The sequence below is a fragment of the Aethalodelphis obliquidens genome, unplaced genomic scaffold (assembly GCF_003676395.1).
Source record: "Aethalodelphis obliquidens isolate GAN/ISIS:26980383/991018 unplaced genomic scaffold, ASM367639v1 scaffold30, whole genome shotgun sequence".
In the NCBI taxonomy this organism is placed as follows: domain Eukaryota; kingdom Metazoa; phylum Chordata; class Mammalia; order Artiodactyla; family Delphinidae; genus Aethalodelphis; species Aethalodelphis obliquidens.
In genome coordinates this window covers 8,536,090-8,560,631 of record NW_020837974.1, presented here as the reverse complement: position 1 = coordinate 8,560,631, position 24,542 = coordinate 8,536,090, and the positions used below count along the sequence as shown (strand labels likewise).

At 48.5% G+C, this 24,542-nt stretch overlaps 2 protein-coding genes across 2 annotated transcripts in view; one reads left to right on the top strand and one right to left on the bottom strand.

Annotated features, from left to right (window-relative positions):
- POR (cytochrome p450 oxidoreductase) overlaps positions 1-24,542 on the top strand; it is a 58,851-nt gene that overhangs the window by 8,387 nt on the left and 25,922 nt on the right. The window contains exon 2 of the mRNA XM_027126108.1: positions 22,331-22,522. Coding sequence (XP_026981909.1) covers positions 22,344-22,522 — 179 coding nt within the window. The 5' untranslated portion in view covers positions 22,331-22,343. The remainder of the gene's footprint in view (positions 1-22,330; positions 22,523-24,542) is intronic.
- LOC113630310 (60S ribosomal protein L9-like) lies at positions 1,274-19,858 on the bottom strand. Its single transcript, XM_027125508.1, is given in 7 exon segments — positions 1,274-1,318; positions 1,753-1,820; positions 2,334-2,447; positions 2,450-2,900; positions 18,327-18,331; positions 19,359-19,579; positions 19,848-19,858. Coding segments are annotated over 7 exon segments (915 nt in total).

The window sequence follows — 24,542 nt, the reverse complement described above, 5'->3', positions numbered from 1 at the left end:
AAACCACTGAATCGTGCACTTTAAAATGGTGAATTTGGGGTGGGGGGGGCATGAATTATATCTCGATTTTTTTTTAATATTTATTTTTTTTGGCTGCATTGGGTCTTCATTGCTGCGCACGGGCTTTCTCTAGTTGCGGCGAGCAGGGGCTACTCTTCGTTGCAGTGCACAGGCTTCTCATTTGGGTGGCTTCTCTTGTTGCGGAGCACGGGCTCTAGACGTGCAGGCTTCAGTAGTTGTGGCACGCTGGCTCAGTAGTTGTGGCTCGTGGGCTCTAGAGCGCAGGCTCAGTAGTTGTGGCACACGGGCTCTGTTGCTCTGTGGCACGTGGGATCTTCCCGGACCAGGGCTTGAACCTGTGTCCCCTGCCTTGGCAGGCGGATTCTTAACCACTGCGCCCCCAGGGAATTCCCAATATATCTCGATTTTTTAAAATCAGGTTTATCGGTCTCAAGTCCTTGAGCAGCTAGACTCTCACTAGTTCTGCTACTGAGTCCCCATCACCTCGAGCAAGTTGTGCACACCTGCGGCAGACACATTCACTGCTCACGGCGTATTTCTGTCCCCACCCTCCCATCCCTTAGCCCTCTGGAAGTTAACCTCAGCTAACGCCCTGTGAGTGGGAGCATGGTGTGTCCCCTCTGCCCTGAAGCGTTTAAGGTCTGGGACCAATCCCTCCCAGTCTTCTCCTCATCACAGAAGCCCTGCAAGTTACATGTTGAGTTGGTGGCATCACAAGGAAAAAGCTGCTTGAAGCACCAAGTCCCCTTAACGAGGCCAAGAGCCTGGCAGAGACACCTGGCCTCCACTGGACATCGTGTAAACTTATGCATTACATCACTTGGGGCATAAGGCAGGGCTGGGAGGAAGACACCTTTCCCCGGTGCTGTGGCCTATGTCCTCATAGCCCCTCCCTCATGCGTGCTGTGTGATGTGGGTCTTTTCTAACCGAAGCCACAGCCGATGCACTGGGACCCAAGTGTGTCCCCACTGCTGGCTGCAGCCGAGTTCACAGCCCTGTCTGTCAGCGAGAGCATTAAACTCAGCCTCTGGGAGCATGTCGAGTGATTGAGTGTACCTGCCTCAAGTGACAGCGTGGTGTAATGTCAGGCCAGCATTTTGTCTTCCTCCCCCCCTAAGAGAACATGGTCAGGCAATCAAAAGCTCTCAGCAGCTCCTGGTTTAGTGTGGGTGGCGTAATAATCGTGGACACTTTTACAGACGCCATGAGACAGTCCTCTATCCCCATGGGGTCTGGTTCTTACCGACTCGCTCATGCTGTTCTGTTGTGAACTTCGATAACCCCACTGCCCACATCCTACCGTTGAAAAGCATGGTGTGACTCGGCAGGCAGAGATCGCGGAGATGACCTTCAGTTGGTGCTCAGACACACTTGACTGACACCAGCCTTTAACGCATGGCAGTGACCTAATGTCAAGGCGAAATGCAGGCAGAGCTGGGGATCAAAACAGTGCCATCCAAGGCCCAAGCCTGACGGCAGTCTGGCCTGACCGCATGATAAAAGCTGGCCCCTGGGAAGTGCGTGGCCACGTGTCTCTCTGCCGTCCTCCGTCAGCGCCTCCATCACTGTGTGTAGCTGCTGGCTGCAGCAGCCTTGTGCGGCTCCTGTCCTCACCCCCCCCCCCCCCCCGCCATCCCATCCCCCCACCCCCGGCAGAGACTCCATCTTCGTTGAAGGGCACCGACTCCTGCTGGCCAAACCTGGGGTGACAGGCCAGCCTGGGAACCAACCGGGACGATGATGAGCCAGATGAGTTGGGCCACCCTGTTGCTCGTCTGCAGGTAGACGATGACTAGAGCTGTGACAGGAAGTGACAGAGAGGGTCTCGTATGACCCTTAAATCTCCCTCTTTGAGTTGCTGGCTGTGGGACTTTCAGTGATTTTCTGGTTCCTTAGGTCTTCGAGTACGTGTCTGTAAAAATGGGTGAAATATTTATCTAAACAGACTAATCAGTAGATCAGTAGATCTACTGGACTTGCCAGCCTGCAGAACTATATTAAGTGTCTGTTGTATAAGCTACATAGTCTGTGGTGTTTGTTATGGCAGCCTGAGCTTAGACACAGACTTGTTGTTTCTGTAGCTGGATAACTTAGATCCTATTAATCAGTCTGCTGAACTGTTCCTTTTTCAGAAACATAGATACCATCCAAAAATTTTTCTGATATCCTTGTTTTTTTTGGTTTTTGGTTTTTGATTGTGGTACGCGGGCTTCTCACTGTGTGGCCTCTCCCATGGCGGAGCACAGGCTCTGGACGCACAGGCTCAGCGGCCACGGCTCATGGGCCCAGCCGCTCCGCGGCACGTGGGATCTTCCCAGACCGGGGCACGAACCCGTGTCCCCTGCATCGGCAGGCGGACTCTCAACCACTGCGCCACCAGGGAAGCCCATGGTATCCTTGTTTTTAACTGTTGTGGCTCGTGAGTCCAAGCAGCTGAGTTTGATACATGTTCACTGCCACCTCCTTCAAGAACTAGCTCATCTTCCTGGGCTTGAGGTAGTGAACATGCAACGCCTGGCCTCATCCGAACCCTGCGGATATATTTTTTGCCCAAGAAAATTTGGATTTCAACGAGAAGACTATTCTTTTGAATGATAGTGTGGACAGGGAAGTGAGAGTTCAGAGGCCGCACCTTGTAACGGGAGCCCCGTGTGACACCCGTGATCGTGTTCTGTATGTGACTACGGATAGTGCCAACGATAGCCAGGTCCTTTCTGTTTCCCCACCATTCGTCACCCCGGAGCCTCTTTCTCTTTCCAAGGAGGCCGAGTTCTACATTAATGTGATTGAAGACCCTCCACAGGGTGCCCCTGGGGCCCTTCACAATAACCGTGTGTCCCTTCAGAGTGATGTCCATGTTTTCTGGAGTGTTAATAGTCTGCTAAAACTGGGCTTCATCCCCGCAGTAGATGCAGAGAGGACACAGCTTTTTTTTGGCCACACCACACAGCTTGTGAGATCTTAATTCCCCAACCAGGGATTGAACCCAGGCCCTCGGCAGTGAGAGCACGGAGTCCTAACCACTGGACCGCCAGGGAAGTCCTGACATGGCTTATTTTAACCTGCTTCTGCCCTGAAGAATACGAATGGGAGAGAGAAGTAATCCACCAAGGTTCTTTGAGCGCCTACCATGCATTCTGTGCAGTTTTACCCATATTATCCTCCCAGTAGCCCTTTCGGAGTTATCAGTGATGATGATTCTCCATTTTAGATAGGAAAGCAGCTGAGGGAAGTTGAGTTTTGCCCAAAGTCATAGAACTGTAAGTGGCAGAGCAATTTTGAACTCGTTTTTATTTTTCTTTAGACCTGTGCCCCCATTTTCCCTTTAGGCCCTTCTGGATCCTCTTCTCCCCCCGCCCGCCCCCATCTCTGCCATTTTGCACCCTCTCCCATCAAGAAGCCATCCTAAGCCAGCCTCTGCCCAACCGTGAGCTGCACTGTTCATTTTGGCAAGGAAGTAACTGCGTGTCTCGTCTCTTTCCATAGAAGGACAGGGGACATCCCCTGACCTAGTTTGTCTTCGCCCGTTTAGGTGGCAGGGTGCTGGGCACGTGACCTACCTGATGAACGTGGAAGAGCCACTCTTGATATGAGTGGAGTGTTTCTCCTCAAGGCAATTTCACTTTGGACAGTTGTCTTCAAATCAACATCACCATCAGTATTTCTAGGATACTTTGCGGAATGCTTCCACAAGCATCAGTTGTGCAAAAGCCAAACAGGGATTAAAAGCCCACCTTGTTGGCTGAGGCTCAGTGAGAAGTAACTTGCTAAGGTGGTGGTCAAGCCGGGCCCCAAGTTCGGTTCTCTGAACTGCTGCCAAGTCCCACACCCTTTTCACTACGTCCCCCTGCTCCAGGTTTTCTGTTTTATAATCCAGTGGAGTGGAGAGAAATCAAAGAAAAGATGGGGCTCTTTGGTTCCCCTCAATGTTATGGTCCCTTCTCTGTGAAACCACTTCTAGTTAGAAAACTCATGATTTTTAGTTGAAATTTGAATATTACTTTCGGAAAGTGGTCTTGGTTTCCTATGATATGACTGAAAAGTAGAGTCACATTTCCAGAGTCAACAGATGATTAAAAAAAAAAAAAAAGTAGTCACTCCCTTTCTCTAGGGGATACTAAATGGAGGCATTTGGAAATTTGAAATTTGATGTAATACTATCATTGTGAAGGAATAAATAAATAAAGGTAGGTAGGTTTTTATTTATTTTGTTTTGTTTTATTTTCCTGTTAAGATGGTTTGGAACAAGGACAGGTTACTCTTCATGCCAGAGCAGACAGGTGAGTTTGGATAGAGGGGCCATCACCTTTCCATTCTGGCCGGTGGAAGTTGACAAAGACTGAGCTGACCTTGTCTGCTGATGGTAGAAAAATGCGGACAGAGGCGCACTGGGGTTTGGCAGGGGTTCCAGGTCCTAACCTGTGTGTTCTTAAAGCCCAGAAGATCTGTTGCTGTGCCTTTTTGAGTCATTTCAGACCTTCCGAGCTCTCTTCTGACCTGCCCTCTGCCAGGCATCGTCTCCTGTCTCCTCTCAGTAGCTTCTGGGGCCTGTGTCCACCCCCCGACCTTCCATCCCTTTAGTTAGAGGACTTGTATTGCATCAGGTATAAGGACCCAGATGTAAGTCAAGGTGAGCCCATCAAGAATGGTTGAAAGGTGATGAATTGAAACTCAACGTGCTCCTGTTGGCAGGGGCTGGGGGCAGGGCAGTGGGGGAGGGAGGGGTGGTGGTCCTTCCACTGCAGCTCAGCCTGAGGCAGGTCTCTGGATGAGTCCTCTGATGGCTCAGGTTCCCTGAAAGGCGGGATGGGACAGACTCTGGGAGCTCTAGACGTCAGAACCCAGATGCTTACTTTCCTCTCCGTAAAGGTCGGGTTTCTCCAGAGCCTTTGGGTGTCTCCAGACCATATTTCTCTAAACTCTTAAGGAAATCTAGGAGTTTCTGGGAGTCGCCCAGACTGCTTTCCCAGGACTCTGGTTCTTTCTTTCCGAGTCACCCACTGCTCTGCCTTGACGGTCTCCCCTCCAGCCATCACACCGCGGCAGGCTCAGGGGACTAAGGAGCAGGTGATGAGTAACTCACAGCAGGAGGAGAGCTGAGAGGTGGAACTAGTGTGTCTCCAGGCTGTGGTCCCCAGGTTGGTGTGTGGTTGTGACCCTGGGCCAGCACCTCCTGCTGCACACCTTTCCCACTTATTACCACAGAGGGTCTCCTTTACTGGGTATGGTTTCCGTGGTGGAGAGGGCCCATCTTTTTTTTTTTTTTAAGAACAGGAACCTGTAGGCAGTTTCCTTTTTTTTAAAATTAATTAATTAATTTATTTTTGGCTGCGTTGGGTCTTCATTTCTGCGCGAGGGCTCTCTCCAGTCAGGGCAAGTGGGAGCTACTCTTAATTGCGGTGTGCGGGCCCGTCACCGCTGCGGCCCCTCCCGTTGCAGGGCACAGGCTCCAGACGCGCAGGCTCAGTAGTTGTGGCTCACGGACCCAGTCGCTCCGCGGCATGTGGGATCCTCCCAGACCAGGGCTCAAACCCGTGTCCCCTGCATTGGCAGGCAGACTCTCAACCACTGCGCCACCAGGGAAGCCCAAGAGGGCCCATCTTGTCTATACATCCATCTCTCCAGTTTCTTCTCTTTGCCCGTCCTTCTGGGGCACAGGTGTTCTGGCCTCCCTGGAGTGCTTATTGATTCTTATATGTAGGGGTTTTTCTGTTTTCGTTTTTTAAAGAATCGATTTTATTTATTTTTGGTTGTGTTGGGTCTTTGTTGCTGCGCGCGGGCTTTCTCTAGTTGCGGTGAGCAGGGGCTTCTCTTCGTTGCGGTGCGCGGGCTTCTCATTGCAGTGGCTTCTCTTGTTGTGGAGCACAGGCTCTAGGCGCACGGGCTTCAGTAGTTGTGGCACATGGGCTCTAGAGCACAGGCTTAGTAGTTGTGGCGCACGGGCTTAGCTGCTCCGCGGCATGTGGGATCTTCCCGGACCAGGGCTCAAACCGTGTCCCCGGCATCGACAGGTGGATTCTTAACCACTGCACCACCAGGGAAGTCCCCATGTTTTTGTTTTTTTACCTTGCTTCCCTCCCAGGCTTCTGGGGATGCAGTGATTTGTGGGTTACTCTCACCTCCCCAGGTTAGCAATATGTCTTGCAGAGGGAAGGCTGCAGAGAAACGTTGAAAATAAATTGCTTTTTGGAAAATAATTTGACAGTGAGTCAAGAATCCTAAAAATATTTATTCCCTTTGATTCGGAAATATTTCTAAGATATATTCAGAAACTCAATAATCAGAGGTGCACAAAGATTTATCTTGAAAAGATATCAGTCATCTTGTTTATGGTGGTGTTGTTTACAATAGTGAAAATATCCAGTAAGGTGCTCTATATTCGTAGGCTGGAAGAACATTTGAGATTTTTTAAGCTTCGCAATTTAATAAATGAAAAAAGCAGGACAAGATTATATGTAGTATAAAACCAATAATGTTAAAAATAAATATATTTTACAATATACACGTAAAAATGGGTGGGACAAAAACAAATAGGTGTTTGGGTTATGTTTTCTTTAACTTTATGGTTTTAAATTTAGCATATTTTCTTCAGTAAGCATGTATTTATTTATTTTTAAATTTATTTATTTTATTTATTTATTTTTGTCTGCGTTGGGTCTTTGTTGCTGTGTGTGGGCTTTTTCTAGTTGGAGCGAGCGGGCGCTACTCTTTGTTGCAGTGTGCCGGCTTCTCATTGCAGTGGCTTCTCTTGTTGCGGAGCACAGGCTCTAGGCGTGGGGCTTCAGTAGTTGTGGCACGTGGGCTCAGTACTTATGGCTCGCGGGCTCAGTACTTGTGGCTCGTGGGCTTAGTTGCTCTGCGGCATATGGGATCTTCCCGGACCAGGGCTCGAACCCGTGTCCCCTGCATTGGCAAGCGGATCCTTAACCACTGCGCCACCAGGGAAGCCCGACATGTATTTATTTTTAACTTTTTTATTTTGAAATAGTCTCAGATTCACAGAGAAGTTACAAAAAATAGTGCAAAGAATTTTTGAATACTCTTTATGCAGATTCCCCAAATATTACCATTTTACCTTATACTCTCTCTCTCTGTCTTTTAAAATTGAAGTGTAATTGACCTATAGGTGTATGTTAGTTCCAGGTGCATGACATATTCTATACATTACATAATATTTCTATACATTACAAAATGATCATCATGATAAGTCTAATTACCATCTGTCACCATGCAAAGACATTACAATATTATTGGCTCTGTTCCGCATGCTGTGCATTTCATCCCCGTGACTAGTTAATTTTGTAACTGGAAGTTTGCTCCTCTTAATTTCCCTCAGCTATTTCATTCATCCCCCCTCCACCCACCCTCTCCTCTGGCAGCCACCTGTTTGTTCTGGAATCTGAGTCAATTTCTGTTTTGTTTTGTAGATTCCACATATAAGTGAGATCATATGGTACTTGTTTCTCTGTCTGACTTATTTCACTTGGCACAGTGTCCTCTAGGTCCATCCATGGTGTTGCAGATGGCAAGATTTCATTCTTTCTGATGGCTGAGTAATGTCCATTTTATACATATACCGTCTCTTCTTTATCCATTCATCTATGGATGGGCACTTAGGTTGCTCCCGTATATTGGCTGTTGTAAAAAATGCTACAGTGAACAGAGGGGTGCATATATTTTTTAAAATTAGTGTTTTTATTTTCTTTGGGAAAATACCTAGTAGTGGGATTGCTGGATCATATGGTAGTCCTATTTTTAGTTTTTTAAGGAACCTCCGTAGTGTTTTACACAGCGGCAGCACCAGTTTACACTCCCACCAACAGTGCGCGAGGGTTCTCTTTTCTCCACATCCTCGCAAATGCGTGTCTCTCTCTCTTTTTATCATGTCTTGTCCTGACCTTTTTGAGAATAAGTTGTACATATGGACATAGGAATTACTCTTAAGTACTTCAGTGTTTCTTTTCTAAAATTCAAGGGCACTTTCTTACATAGCCACAGTATAATAATCAATATCAGGAAATTAACATTGATATACTATGTTGTCTAATCATAGCAGTTATTCAGATTTCCCATTAATGTCTCTTATAGCAAAAAAAAAAAAAACTTTTTATTTTTCCCTTGGTCCAAGATTGCACTGAACTGTAACCACTTTTCAGTTTCCTTTGATCTGGAGCAGTGCCTCCGTCTTTTTTTATCTTTCATGACGTTGACATTTTTCAAAAAGTCAGGCCATCTCTTTATAGAATGTCCCTCAGTGTAGATTTGTCTGATGTTTCCACATGATAAGATTCAGATTATATGTTTTTTAGGGAATATCACAGAAATGGTATTTTGTCCTTGTCCCAGTATTGGACTTTGATCCCTTGGTTATGGTGGTGTTAGCCAGGCTCTCCACCAGGAAGTTCTGGTTTTTTTCGGATGGAATCAATAGCTTCTCGTCAGACTTTTACCCACGGGTTTTAGCACTCATGATTCTTGTCTGAAAGTTATTACTATGGTGGTTGCCAACTGGTGATTTTCTAAGCCCTTCATTCTTTCTGCATTTGTTAGCTCACATTCTACTCTAAGGAAGAACTTTCCTTTCTCACCGATGTGTTTATTTATTCATTTATGTGTTTATAGCAGTATTGACTCTTGCATTATTCTTCTATCCTTTGGGTTATAGTCTGTCGCTGACGGTGTTTATTTTAATGCTCAAGTTGTCCCAGATTTCCCAGTGGGAACCCCCTCATGTAGACTCTTATGTTCTTTAGCCATGTACCTGTCATTCTTCAAGCCCTTCCTTACCCTTTGGTGCGCAGCAAGGTGATCCAGGTTCATCCACTACTTTTCCTGCCCTTATTCTCCAGTCAGCCATCTCTCCAAAGAGCCCTGGTTTCTTTGGATGGAGAATGATGTTTAGAAACCAAGATTTGGGTGCTAGATGGCTCCTTGCTCCTAGGGTATCATTACTTCTATGCCCTCTCAGCAGACAAAACTAGGAAATACACACCAAACATATGCATTTCTATGTCCATCTTTATATATTAAGAGACCATTGTGTATTCTGATATCTGCAGTTTCAGTCCAGCCCCACAGCGTTCATTCCCCAGTCTCTCTTCCCATATTTGTACCTCCCTCCTTCAGCAGTAAGAAATCTAGCTCGCATGTATTTAACTTCAGAAGTAACACATGAATACCAACCATCTCCTTATAAAGAACAGACAAAGCAAAGGTCCCTTTAGACACCCCAATCATATTCTAGGTGTTTCCTAGAGGAAATCACTATTGTATATATCTTCCTGGATCATATTTCTGGAGAAATACCTAATTTTTCTTTTATTTCATTAACGGTTTCCTAATGAAAATATAACTTGCTTTTTTATTTAATATATTTTGTCAGTCTTGCAATGAGAGTACCATTAGCTCCACGTAACTATTTTTTAACTGTTGCATAGCATTCCATTACTTGGAATGGAAAACAAAGCATCCAGTTTGGGGCTGGTACAAGCAGTGCTGGGCTCAGTGAGAGGCACAGTTCAAGAAGAGAGTCACCAGACCCAAGGATCTGGGCCTTTTTTTTTCCCCATAAGAAAACAGCTTTAAAAATATTTTTCTGATTAGATAAATAGCCATTATTTTAAAAGAAGCAAGTAATACATTAAAAATAAAATGGGGGGTTTCCCTGGTGGAGCAGTGGCTGAGAATTCGCCTGCCAATGCAGGGGACACGGGTTCAAGCCTTGGTCCGGGAAGATCCCACATGCCGCAGAGCAACTAATCCTGTGTGCCCACAACTACTGAACCTGCGCTCTAGAGACTTTGAGCCACAACTACTGAAGCCCACATGCCTAGAGCCCGTGCTCTGCAGCAAGAGAAGCCACTGCAATGAGAAGCGTGCGCACTGCAATGAAGAGTAGCCCCCGCTCGCCACAAGTAGAGAAAGCCCCGCACACAGCAACGAAGACCCAACACAGCCAAAAATAAATAAATAAATAAATAAATTTATTTTAAAACTAATAATAGGGCTTCCCTGGTGGCGCAGTGGTTGAGAGTCTGCCTGCCGATGCAGGGGACACAGGTTCGTGCCCCAGTCCGGGAAGATCCCACATGCCACGGAGCGGCTGGGCCCGTGAGCCATGGCCACTGAGCCTGCGCGTCCGGAGCCTGTGCTCCGCAATGGGAGAGGCCACAACAGTGAGAGGCCCGCGTACAACAACAGCAAAAAAAAAAAAAAAAAAAAAATTAAGAAAATAAAACTAATAATAATAAAATAAAAATAAAGTAGGGGATAAAATTAAAATCTCACCCCTGAGATAATATTTTGGTAATCCTTTCACGTATCATCTTATGTATGTACATACATGAATATTTTTACATCATTGGGCCATAGTACCCATGCTGTTGTATTGTGGATACTTATCTTGCAGTGTGACTTACATACAGTGTATATACTTATATACAGTACGATCTTTAATGATGAATTCTTACGTAGATAAACTCCCCTGTAACTACCACCACAGATAAGGTACTGCACATAATCCAGCATGCCAGAACCTTCCCTTGTACCTCTTCCTCCACTTATGACCCTTGACCCAAAGGTAACTACTGTTCTGACCTCTATCACCCTTGACTTTTTGCCTTTTCTTGAAGTTCAACTATAAATGGAATCCTACAATAAGGTACTCTCCTGTGTTCAGCTTCCCTTGTTCAGTGTTACGTCTGTGAGATTCATCTGTGTTACTGCGTGCAATAGTTCATTCTTTTTCATGTCTATGGGTACTTAATACTTCTTCTTGTTTACTTCTTGTTGTTCAAAGAATTTTTCATAGTAGTAACAGCTACATTTATTACAGCACATACTCTGTGCTAGGCACTGTTCTAAACCCTTTACAAGTTCAGCTTGTTTAATCCTCACAATAACCCAGTGAAGTGGGTACTACTATTATTATAATAACATGTCCATGACTCTTTATCAGGTTGATGAAGTTCCCTATTATTCCTAGTTTACTGAATTTTTTCATCGTGAATAGATGTTGAATTTCTCCATCCATTGATGATCAGGTGGAGTTTTTACAAACCTGTTTATAGAGTGAATTACATTGATGTTTGGATGTTGAACTAACCTTGTATTCCTGGAGAAAACTCCATTTGATCATGACATAGTATCCTTTTTACATATTGCTGAATTCGATTGACTAATAGTTTAAATTTTTGCATCTGTGTTCACGAAGCATGTTGGTCTGTAGCCTTCTGTTTTGTACTGTTGCTGTCTGGTTTTGGTATCAGAGTAATACATACCTCATAAAAGAGTTGGGAAGTCTTCTATTTTCTGAAAGAATTTGTACAGAATTGGTATAATTTCTTCCTTAAATGTTTAATTTAATTCACCAGTGAAGCTGTCTGCTCCTGGAGTTCACTTTTTTTTTTTTTTTTTGCGGTACGTGGGCCTCTCACTGCTGTGGCCTCTCCCGTTGCGGAGCACAGGCTCCGGATGCGCAGGCCCAGCGGCCACGGCTCACGGGCCCAGCCGCTCCGTGGCACGTGGGATCCTCCCGGACCGGGGCACGAACCCGCGCCCCCTGCATCGGCAGGCAGACCCCCAACCTCTGGGCCACCAGGGAAGCCCCCTGGAGTTCACTTTTGGTGAAGGTTTTAACTAGTAATTTGAATTCTTTTAGAGAGCTCTTCAGCTTATCTATTTTTCTCAAATGAGCTCTGACAGTTTGTATCTAAGAAATTTGTCCATTTCATCTAAGTTATCAAATGTTGACATAAAGCTGTTCGTAATTTCCCATATTACCCTTTTAATGTCTATAGAATCTATTGATGTCCTCTTTTTCATTCCCTATATTGGTGATTTATGTCTTCTTTTCTTCCTGATCATTCTGCCTGAGATTGATCTATTTGAGAGCAATGTATGTGTCAGGAGTTCTAAGAATTCAAATCTAGTCGAGAATTTAAGGATTTTTTTAATTTTTTTTTTTTTTTAATTTTTGGCTGCATTGGGTCTTAGTTGCTGCGCGCGGGCTTTCTCTAGTTGTGGTGAGCGGGGGCTACTCCTTGTTGCGGTGCATGGGCTTCTCATTGCGATGGCTTCTCTTGTTGCAGATATTGGGCTCTAGGCGTGCAGGCTTCAGTAGTTGTAGCACACAGGCTCAGTAGTTGTGGCTCGTGGGCTCTAGAGCACAGGCTCAGTAGTTACGGCTCACAGGTTCTAGAGCACAGGCTCAGTAGTTGTGGCACATGGGCTTAGTTGCTCCGTGGCCTGTGGGATCTTCCCAGACCAGGGCTTGAACCCGTGTCCCCTGCATTGGCAGGTGGATTCTTAACCACTGTGCCACCAAGGAAGCCCTAATTTTTTTTTTAAATTTTAAAATTTATTTTATTTATCTATTTTTGGCTGTGTTGGGTTTTTGTTGTGGTGCACATGCTTCTCACTGCAGTGGCTTCTCTTGTTGAGAAGCACAGGCTCTAGAGCGCAGGCTCAGTAGTTGTAGCATGCGGGCTCAGTAGTTGTGGCTCGCGGGCTCTAGAGCACAGGCTCAGTAGTTGTGGCACACGGGCTTAGTTGCTCCGCGGCAACGTGGGATCTTCCTGGACCAGGGCTCAAACCTGTGTCCCCTGCACTGGCAGGCGGATTCCTAACCACTGCGCCACCAGGGAAGTCCTAAAATTTATTTATTTTGGCTGCGCCGGGTCTTAGTTGCGACACGCGGGATCTTCACTGGGGCATGCGGGATCTTTAGTTGTGGCATGCAGACTCTTAGTTGCGGCATGCATGCGGGATCTAGTTCCCCGACCAGGGATTGAACCCGGGCCCCTGCATTGGGAGCACGGAGTCTTACCCACTGGACCACCAGGGAAGTCCCCAAAGATTTTTTTTTTTTAAGAGAAAGATTTTTGTTTAAAGATACTTTTCTTAATAGTATTTAGGGAAGAAATCAGAATGGACGTCAGTAACAGACACATCTTAATTCAAACTGCACCCCTCACCAGCTGTGTGACCTCAGGCAAACCACTCAAACCCACCTGAGTACTGATGTCATCGTTATAAGGAGATAATAGTAATTTCCATGTAGAGTGGCTGAGACATTGATGTACACCCCAAAAGTGCCAGGCCCCGTGCCTGCTTACATGGGCACCTGTGCATCTGTTACTCAGAGTGAGAAGTTGGAGACGACCCTGCCAAAATCATCCCTGTGTGCAGTGTGCCCGCGTTTCCCTGGAGCAGCTCCTCACTTCTCCCCTCTGTCCCCACAGCACTTTGTAAACAGTGATTTTATAGCATTTCTCACATTTGACCGCAGTGTCTTCTGTGCTTCCTTGACCAGATTGCGCACTGCTGCACAGCCGGGCCATGTTTTTATCTTTTCTCTCTGTTGCCCATATAGATTTAAGTGCTCAAAAATATTTTAATAAACGTAGAATAGGAAAGTACGTCATAATGGTACGTCAAATCAGTGGACCGTCAGGCAGCCAAAGAAAATATCATTATAAAGGATTCTTTAGCAACGTGAAAAACTGTGTTACAAAGTAGAATACGTTTTATCTACTTTTGTTAATGAGTGTATGTAGATGCGTGTGTATAACGTATTTATATATGGAGAAAATGAAAGAAAACTCTAGAGAGAAAGCAGCTCTGTGGGCAGTCAGCTTCTGCCTGACCTTTCATCCTTTAAGATAACCATTTGAGTGGGGTGAGACTGGGATGGGAGGTGCTGAGTCCTCTGTCGCTAGAGGCTGTACAGGCACAAAAGAAATCACTGGAATCACGGGGCACAAAGGGCTGTCGAGGTGCCTGGTCCAGGAGGCCTGAGGCAGGCATTCCTTCCCTGCCCCGGTTTACCAAGTCCTTCCTCTTGGGGCCAGAAGGAGCAGTGAAGTCCCATCAGGGAGCAGCACTTGTGTCTGTGCAGAGGGAGTTGGGTTTGAAAAGATATCATACAGACATGATGGCCGTGTGCTTGGAGGCTAAGAGACTCATTTACCCCTGAAGATGCTCCTCCTTAAAAGCCGAAAGCCAGGCTCTGTGGGAAGCACAGACTGTTCTTGGGACCAGTTTCTTAATCGGAAGAGTTAGTACTTCCCCCTTTTTTCAGAGTCTGCTGTGTGGCTCCCCGTCTCTCTTCCTATTTCCTGAGTCCTTAGGATGTGCCACGGACCACGTGTCACAGCGTCATTGTCTGCTTTCACTTTCCATAGCTGCTCTTGTTTAACATGAACTAGAAGCGTGTGTGTGTGTGTGTGTGTGTGTGTGTGTGTGTGTGTGTGTGTGTTTCAACACGCTCAGGGAAAGAAGGTCCAGGAATCAGTGTTGGAGTATTAACTCAGGTCAGAGACTAGCGGTTTTTCCTCCTAGCATCGTCACCAATCAGCCGGTTCAGTTTAATGATCATTACTTTGGCAGGTCTGTGTCCCAGGCCCCTGGGGTGGCAGGCACTCTGTCATTAAGCACAGTTCACCTAGCCTTGTGTTGACACATCCCCAGTGATGGAGGTGGGGGGGCCACGCCTCACAACAGCTCATTTTCTTTCTACATATTTTTGTCAGAAAGTTCTTCTTGGAGAGTGTGTGAACCTCTGTCCTCCGTTACCGCGCAGGGTAAGGGCTCAGTCCCTCAAGACTGCTCCCCACACCCCGCTTCAGATGCCAGTCACAGGTCCAGGTTGTCACCTGTGCTTCTGACCAATCAGCTGTCAATGTGGACTCCCACAGCCTGCTGCTCGGGCTTGGTGAATTTGCTAGAGCAGCTCACAGAACTCAGGGAAACATTCACTTATGTTTACCAGTTTATTGAAGGATATGATGAAGGATACAGATGAAAAGATAGAGTGAGGTCTGGGAGGGTCCAGAACCCAGGAGTGTCTGTCCCTGTAGTGTGAGGGTCACTCTCCCGGCACATGGATGTGCTCACCAACCTGGAAGCTCTCTGAGCCCCACACTTCTGGGGTTTTAGGAAGGTCTCCTCATGTAGTCATGATCAGTTATTCACTCCATTTCCAGCCCCTCTCCCCTCTCTAGAGAAAGGGGTGGAGGCAGGGACTGAAAATTCCAAGCTTCTATTCATGGCTTGGGCTTTCTGGTAACCAGCCCCTGTGCAGGAGCCCACCCAGAGCTGCATTTGAACAAAAGGTGCTCCAAGTGCTCTTATCACTTAGGAAATTACAAGAGTTTTAGGAGCTCTGTGCCAGGGACTGGGGGCAGAGACATATATGTGTGTGTGTGTGTGTGTGTGTGTGTGTGTGTGTACATATATATATATATGTGTGTATATATATATATATGTGTGTGTATATATATATATTTTTTCTATTATCTCACAGAACTCCTGTGCAGTCTCTTGTACCCATAAATTGCCTTGTGCTAACTTTTGGTAGGGTTACTAAGTTATACCCTCAGAATGCCCCAGAGTACATTGCCTTAGGGGATCTGTGGGTTTGCCCCACTTGGAGTTCAGGCCAGGTGGCTGGGGCCCCAGAGAGGCTGATAGAAACAAGCCCACGTGGCTGCCCACGACCGGCTGCAGTTCCTGTGGTCAGCGCCTGTGGGGCTTTGTCAGCTCCATTTGTGCTGAGTGATGCTAGGTCTTCTGCCTGCTTCTCGCCAAGTCATGCTTTCACAGATCCAGCTCGCCTGGCTGCCTTCCTCTTTCACGTCATTGCATCAGACACAGTGCCAGTCATGCGTCTCCACATCCCACCCGTAAGCCCTGTTAAGTGGGGGAGAGGTCGTCAGCTGGGGCATTTAGGCATCTGCATAGAATGTTGGCCTGAGAGTGTTCTAGTCTAGGATGCCTTGGTCATAGCTCCATGTCTGCACTGATCCTTTGGGTGTGACCACTGTTCAGGGTTACCACCCTATGACATGGTTCTAATCATGCCACACCCTCGCCCTGTCATCATCTCCAACCAGGGCTCAAAGACTTTAGACACGTAGAGGGCTCCTGGGCCCTTTGCAAACTGGTCTTAATCTGTTTTTAAAGGCCATGCTCTTCCTCACCAGCCTTTTACCCATACATGCATCTCCTCACGCCACTCTTGAGTCACACTAGGTTCTTGTAACTACTGCTCTTTTATCATGTACACCTTGGCATGTGCTTCCTCTGTCTGGAACGACTCTTACCTCCTTTTCTTTTTTTTTTTTTTGACTGCATTGGGTCTTCATTGCGGCATCGGGATCTTTTCATTGTGGCTCACGAGCTTCTTTCTAGTTGTGTGTGGGCTCTGTAGTTTGTGGTACGCGGGCTCTCTCGCTGAGGCATGTGAGCTCAGTAGTTGTGGCTCGCGGGCTTAGTTGCCCTGCGGCTTGTGGAATCTTAGTTCCCTGACGAGGGATTGAACCCACGTCCCATGCGTTAGAAGGCGGATTCTTTACCACTGGACCACCAGGGAAGTCCCAACTCTTACCTCCTTTACCTGACTGTTGGAACCTGGTCACTTTTCATCACCCTGCTCAGAGGTTGGCCCCTGGGTGACCCTTCTTTGACTGTTTGGACTATCTGACCTTCTTCTTCCTCAGAGCTCCATTTTCCCCTATGCCTGGCCCCCCCACGGTGTTGAAACCATTGGGATATGCCTACAAATCACAGCAATGAGTTGGTGCCCTGCATCTCCCACCAGCGCAATGGTGGGAGAGGCCTGACAAAAGGGAGAATTTAAATAAGATTTAGAGTGTTATAATACCCAAAATGTTCAGGATACAATTTTTAAAATCACCATAGTGAGAACTAGGAAAATCTCAACTTGAGTGAGAAGAGACAATCATACAAGATATAAAGAAGAGCCAAACAGACATCTTAGAGCTGAAAAATACTATAACATAAAAAAAGAAAAGAAAACCACAACTCAGTATATGGTACCATGGCAGAATGGAGACGGCAGAGGGAATCACCAGTGAACTTGAAGATAGAACAATAGAAGTTACCCAGTCTGAGTCACAGAGAGAAACGAGACTGATAAAACTGAACAGATCCTCAGGGACTTGTGGGACTAATAACAAAACACATGTATGTCATCGCGGTCCCAGAAGGAGAAGAGAAAGAGGGTGGGGCTGAAAACGTATTTGGAGAAATAATGGCTGAAGAGTTCCTAAACCTACAGATTCAAGAAGCTGAGTGACTTCTAAACAGGATAAACTCAAAGAAAGCTGCACTGTCTTGTCTCGGTTCAGGTGATTGACGAGGTGGACAACAGAGGGGAATGTGTGCCAGCTGCAGTGCTCTCAGCAGGCTGCCTTGGGGAGGCACTTTCCCCTGAGTATCTCTCAGGCCCTGGAGGATGAGCTGTTAGGCAAGAGCAGGCTTGGTTTCCCTGAGGAGTTTCCCCTGTCTTAAAGCCACTGAACCATGGACGAGTTTTGTGACTGAGCAGGCCCTGCTTCCACTGCAGCTGGGGGGTCTGGGCTGCCTGTTCGCCTGGGCTCTGTGCTTGCTAAAGGGGCCGACTGACTTACTCGCTGGCTTCCTTCCCTCCTGTTGCTGCATCCATGGCCGGCTCACTGTGACGTCAGTGCCAGCTTGGTTGATCAGTCATTTACTGACCAGAAGTTATGTACAGCGAAGGCAAAGCCACAAATACTTCCTGGAGGATGATTTTACGCCCCGGTGTTGTAAACAGTCTGATGGAGAAAGAGCCCTGTTCTTGCCTCATTTGCCCTTTCAGAAGCTGGCAAAGCTCCCATCATGCTCTTGGCCTGGGTGACCAGCAATTTGTCCGCCCTGCTCTGCAGGGTGTCGGGCTGCCTGGGGACTGGAGTGGCTGCCTTTGACCTTCAGCATCAGTGGGAACTGGCTAATCAGTGAAATTCAGGAAGAATAGCCCCTGTCTCTCTACCTATCTTATGTATGTATCTATCTATGCCCGTTTCCAAATGTACATTGTCTTTATGATAAAAGTGAAAACCTACGTACAGACCTACTTTGTAATAAAAGATCGAATCAGACCTGCTCTGTTTGGGGTGGGCGAGACCTACTTGGCTAGTCTTTTGATGTACCCCCTTTTTCTGTGCCTAACCTTACAGATGAGGACATGAACGCCTACTGCCAAGTAAGGGATTTGCACAGCTGGAGGCAGAGCTGTGGCAAGAGCCTGGTCTAGTTAAGAACGTGCTCTACTTGCTCACGGCCCTTTTGGGTTGGTTGGTTGGTTTGTTTTCTGTTGCTGACAAATGCTGCTTTGGGCCCCATGAGCTCTGTAGTGTTTGGCGTTCCTCCTTTCCACTAAATGTAAAAGAATGGTGATTAATGGGCAGAAGGATCACACAGGGCTCCCAGAGGCTCCTGGGAGGGCCTGTGGGGACCTCAGACTGTCTCATGGTCACCCTACCACACCTGAAATGGAGGGACACTCACCAAGCAGGGTGGTCAAAATTTTCCCATCAGAATATTTCACACAGCAGAAGAGAGTGATTTTATGTCACAGAGTCTTGTCTCCCAGACTGTACCGAGGTGCCTCAAGGCACCACAGCCGGCGCCCAGAGGTGCTCAGGGAGAGTCCACGTCTGCCCCCGTTGGTGCAGCTTGGGGTGATTCTCAGTATCAATGTGGGATCGTCTACATTCCTTTGATCTTCTACATTCCTTTTGATACTTTGTGTCTTTGCAAAGCTGGGTTTTCAGGGGTTGTTTGGATCTAACTACTCCTAAATGGAACGATTAGGTATTTCTCTTGGCCTAGGGATACCATGAAAATTTCGCTGAAATGTCAGGGATTCCATGAGCTGAGAAAGTTTGGGAATCTGTGTCCCGGAGGATTGCCGCACAGGCACACTCCCAGTCCCGAAGTTCTTTTCAATCTGCAGGCTTCACATAGTGGTTCATGCAAATTTTACATTCTGTGTGTTGTAGTGAATTCACTGACTCCCTTCATTCATTCCACGGGGAGTTACGGAGCACTAGATTATGTGCCAAGCGCTGTGCCAGGAAAGTGTGACGCCCGGAAGTGACGGTTGAGCCGAGGTCTGAAGACTGAATAGGAAGCAAGTAGAGGGGGAGCATGCCAGGCACATGTAAAGGCCCTGGGGCAGGGATGCAGTGACACCGGCTGGAGAGATGGGTAGGCGTGTTTGTGTGCACTTCAACGTGACGATGGTGGTTTAACAGCTTGCTCTCGGCTTCAGCCCCCATGCACGCTGCTCCGATCCTAGTGGGAAGCATAGGGTGAAGGTTTTTCCTCCCAGGTTGACTTCCTTCTTGCCAGCCTGCCAATCCTTCCTTCCCACCATGTGCCAGATACAGAGGTGCCTCTGACACAGATACACGTGTCCATTCAGTCTCCCCACTTAAATGGGTAGTGAGCACAGCCCTCCCCTGGGAAGCTGGCGCTCCTTTCTAGTTTGCCGCTTGGGTGAGCTGCTTACCCCTTGGACCCTCCGACTCCCGGTTGTAGATCAGATGTTCTCCAGGGTCCTTTCCACTGCCCTTCTTCAGCTTTTGTCTGTCTGACCTCAGAGTTAAAGCTGCTGGGGACATTCTCAGGTCTGTGGAGACCTCAGGTCTGAGTGCTGGCGTGTCCAGCATGCTGGTGAGGGCCTGCTGCAGGGGGTCAGTCACGTTGCCTGTGCGCAGCGCCTGGTCATCTCTGCAGTGGGGCAGGAATTCGTGGTGTCCTGATTCTGAGCTCAAAGGGAGAGGCCTGGGATTCTGAAGGAAGCAGCAAGTCAGCTGTTCGAGACAGAGGGAGAGGGGAGAAGAGTGAACATAGCCTCACAAACTGCATTGTAATCACGTGTCTGTGTTGTGCTTTCCAGAATCTAAAACCGCTCCATAATTGTATGCCACGCTTTGCCAGCCCAGCTACTCTAGAATCTGATGCTCATTCATTGAACAATTCTATTCAGTTGCTATACCTGATGCTCATTATCTGCCCTTGTGGGTTGACCCTGTAGTCAGGGAGATGGCCAGTGGGGAAAACGTATAATATATGTCAGGTAGTGATCAGGGCTATGAGTGGGGAAGGGCAGGGAGAATGACAAGATACTATAGCAAGGCCAGGTCTCTCTGAGATGGTGACCTCTGAGCGGAGACCTGAATGAAGCAAGGGAGAGAACCCTGCAGGTAACTAGAAGAGAGTCCAGGTAGCCGTATTAACATGTGCAAAGGCCCTGGGGCACGAGCAGGCCTGGAGGCTTGAGGAGTAGTAAGGAGGCCAGTGTGACCGTGACCGTGAAGTGTGAGGAAAGGGGAGAGCAGTTAGAATCGGGGTGGGAGTGGTACCCAGGGGCGAGATCGCATGGGACTAATCGACCACGTTAAGGACGTTAGATTTTGTGCTGAGTATGATATGAAGTCATTTGAGGGTTTTGATTAGGGAGGTGACAGAGTCTGACTTTTTCAAAGCCTCCCTCTGGCTACTGTGTGGAGAGCAGCCCGTTAGGCACCTCTCGCAGGGTCGGGTGTGTGGGAAAGCCGCCAGGCAGCTCCCCTTGCTCTGCGCGCCGTCGCCTTAGACGCCTCCTCCAGGGCTGCGCTTTCTCCTCTGATTGCTTGGTCGACTGCGCGCGTGTCAAGAAACAGTCATTTCGTTTGGTGGGCATCAGTCACCCCTTGGTAAAGTAAGGGGGCCGGGCGGCCTGAATCAGAAAGGTGGCCGGACAGGGAGCGGGCGGTCGTTGCTGCGATGTGAGGGGCGCCAGCTGGGGGCTCTCCGGAGTCAGCACATCAGCCCTGCCCGGAACCCCCAGGCTTCCAGGCGGGCTCTGAGATCATGTGGGACAGGTCCCCTCCCCTCTGCTTCTCCATGGCAGTAGGCTTGTGGGCCAGATAACAGTGCCACCGCCAGGGTTGGATAGAAAGATGTGACTAACATTGAATAAATATTCAGTGTGTTTATAAGTTAATGCTTAAATATAGACAGTACTCTCTGGGCACTAGAATTAAGATTGTCCTTTAACGTCAGATATCGCAAAAGGGTGTAAGCTGACATGACTCAGGAACTCAGCATGAGGAAAGCCCCTCAGATTAATAACGAAGCCAAGAGCCAGGCTTGAGGGCCGTCCTGAATGGCCTGTTCCTGGCAGGTTGCACAGGTCAGCAGGACTGATGCCCAGCCCTCGGATGACAGGGTGCTCTGCTGCAGGGCCCACCCTGTGGCTTCCTGGAGGCGGTGACAGCTAAGGGAAGTCAGATGTGAAGTAATCTCCCATTGCCCGAGTTGCAGAGCTGTGACTAAGGCATTCCTGACCGAGTCTGGAGCCTGGTTACAGTGAGAGCCACCCACTCGGTGACAGGGCACAATGCCGACTCCAGAGCTGAGCCCAGCCTCGGTGATAAGAGGCAGAAATGCAGAAATGCGCTGCTGGGGTTTTAGGTCCTCTCACCTCGGGTCTTTGTTGACTCATATCTACATACCCGCCAGGTTTCAGTGGTGGAAGGACCAGTTGAGCACCCTTCAACGGAGCTAAGTAGGTTGGTGTGCTGGGGTCCCAAAGACCACCCCCTGGCTCAGTGATTCACCAGGACTTGCAGAACTCAGAAAAGCTGTTTTACTCTCAGTCACGGTTTATTACGGCAGAAGGAAACAGACTGAAATCAGCAAAAGAAAGACTCCGTAGGACAGAGTCTAGCAGGAGCCAGGCAGAAGCTTCCAGTTGTCCTCTGCCCGTGGAGTCACGCGACGGTGCTTGATTCTCCCAGCAGCCTCGTGTGGAAGCCCACTTGAGCCTTGGTGTCCAGGTTTTTTACTGGGGGTCAGTCTTGGAGGCATCGGGCGCCCCAGTGCCTAAGCTTACCTCCTCAGTCTCCAGCACCCCAGAGGCGACACCAGTGTGATGTGATTCAGAGCCCCAGGTGCTCCCCTCAATCACATCATTAGCATAAGCTACGTGCATGACCCAAGGTCTCAGTATATGGAGACACCTTATCAGGTGGCACATTCCGTGGCCCCAGGGGTGATTTCCTTGGAGCCATCCAAGGGCCAGTCCTGAAGACCTTTGGAATGTGCAGGGTTGGGGGCATCCCAGGCCTGCCACACAGCTGGGGAAAGGGTTTGCTGTGAAGCGGCCCCTCTATCGTGTGGAAGCAGTGCCTCTGCTGTGTCCTTGTGGGGCTGGAGAATGCGGGCACAGGGAGGCTGTGGCTTCCGTTCTCTGTGTCTGCAGGGGACCCAGTCCTAGTTCTAGCCGTAGGCTGCACCCAGGTGTGCCCAGGGCTGTGCAGGCACCGCGCAGGCCACGTGCGCTCTTAGTCCTGGTCCAAGGCTGCAGCTGCTGCCCCGAGGCTCTGCTAGTTGCTGCAGCCCTTGGGGCGTGAGCCCCAGACCAAAGCCTTCGGGGGGCTTCCCAGCAGGCCTCAGATGGACCCTGCTGACGGCTGTCCTTCTGTCTCCCAACAGTTTCTCGATCAACATGGGAGACTCCAGTGTGGAGGCTGGCGCCACCGCATCTGACACGGTGGCTGAAGAAGTGTCCCTTTTCAGCACGACGGACATGATCATGTTTTCCCTCATTGTGGGTCTCCTGACATACTGGTTCCTCTTCAGGAAGAAGAAAGACGAAGTCCCCGAGTTCACCAGAATTCAGACCACGTAAGTGACTCGCTCAGGATCCCTCTAGAGCACATCTCTGCCATCCCAGCAGTGCCTGGGCAGGAGCGAGCCGGCTGAGAGCTGCAGGGTCTCTCGTACCGTGTTGGGCTGCGTCTTGGGTTTTGCCTTATTGATGGACTCTGCTTTGGAGCCACCTTCGTAATCCCTTATGTTTACACTGCACTTCACAGTGTTCAGGGTCCTTTGATACCTGTTTCTTATTCAGGCTTCACAGGAACCATTCTGAGTAGAAGGCACCTTGCACAGACAGGTAACCTGAGGCTCAGGGCATTAAAGGTCATCAGCGTAGGGCAAGGTGTGGGGAAGGGGCACAGAGCTTCCATGCCCCCTCTGGGGTGCCACCCTGCCAGCACCTCCATGTGTCCGGCAACCCCGAAACTCTCCAAACCCCATCCTTTTGGGGTTTTATGAAGGTTTTGTTATGTAGGCATAATTGATTAAATCATTGACCATTGGGGATTAATTCAGCCTCCAGGCCCTCTCCCCTCCCCGGAGGTCAGTAACCCTAAATGAAGGCTCTTGTGGGTGACGGTTATGATGTTACCTAGCCCTGGTCCTGCCGCAAGGCAGCTGCTTAGTCTTTGTGTCAGAGAGTGTCTCGTACCAAGCACTACGCTGGGCGCTACAAGTAGGCAAAGGTGGCCTTTACATTAAAGAGGCTGAGAAGTCAGGACATTGAAAGATACTTTTGAAAAATGGTTTGTGAACTGCTTTCACGTGCATGATCTAATCAGGGCCTCTGCGACAGCAGTGCCCACTCGGTGCGGGGGGACGGCCTCATCGCTCATGATGGAGGGAGAGGCCAGGCAGCCGGGACACACTGGCTCTGGGGACTCCAAGAAGGAATTTCCCCTTGGAGGGATCGGGAAGGTGTGCTGCTGGAGGAGGGCCACACCCCGAGGCTTCGAGGACTTTGTCAGCAGAGGGCCAGAGGGAAGATGGGAGGCTGGGCAGGTGAGCAGGGTCCAGCCTGTTCCCTCGGGGCTGGACAGGTCCATTCCTGGTGTGGCAAAGTAGTTTTGCTGAAGATATGGCACTCGGGATAAGGGGGCCAGCGTCCAGGGCCCAGTTTACAGTAGCCCTGCGTTTCCTTGTCTGTGGGATGGAGGTGTGTCCCCACCCCCATCCCCAAGCGAGGTTGAGCCGCAGGAGAGCATGGGGCTGCCAGCCTCCCCGTCCCCAAGATCTCTGGCCTTGCAAGATGGACTTGAAGCAGAACTCCTGGACTTGTATCTTGTGGATTCTAATTGTTTCTCCTTGCCAGGATGCTGAAGCAATATTTCCCTCTTCATAATCTTAAAATTTTAACCCTATATGTTTAAATCCGCTTCTCATCCCTTATTATATCATGTTGAATACCCCATGGCCAGGGGTTCTACGTGTACACTGCACAGGGAAACTGTCATAGTGCAGTGGTTAGGTTCTAGGCCCTGACACTGGGTAATGAAGGTTTGAGTCCTGACTCTACCATGTATTAGCCATATGACATTTGCCCTTAATATGACATTAATCTTTTGAAGTCTCAACTGTATCTTTTGAAGTGTCCTCAACTGTAAATTGGAGATAATAATAGAACTTACCTTGTAGGGTTGTAAAAATTAAACGGCATAAGCTGTCGTAGAGCTCTTTGCCCAGGTCCTGGAGCCCTCCAATGGTATGTATTTTATGGTGCGTGGGCTTCTCATTGCGGTGGCTTCTTTTGCTGCAGAGTACAGGCTCTAGGGCATGCAGGCTTCAGTAGTTGTGGCACGTGGGCTCAGTAGTTGTGGCTCACGAGCTTAGTTGCTCCACAGCGTGTGGGATCTTCCCGGACCAGGGATCAAACCCGTGTCCCCTGCATTGGCAGGTGGATTCTTAACCACTGTGCCACCAGGGAAGTACCTATTCTTATTATTAATACCATATCCAGTCTTACAGGAGCCCTCCAAGAACACCATTATTACCCCATTTTGCAGAGGAGGAAACTGAGGCACTAGTGATTGAGGAGTTTGCCCGAGGC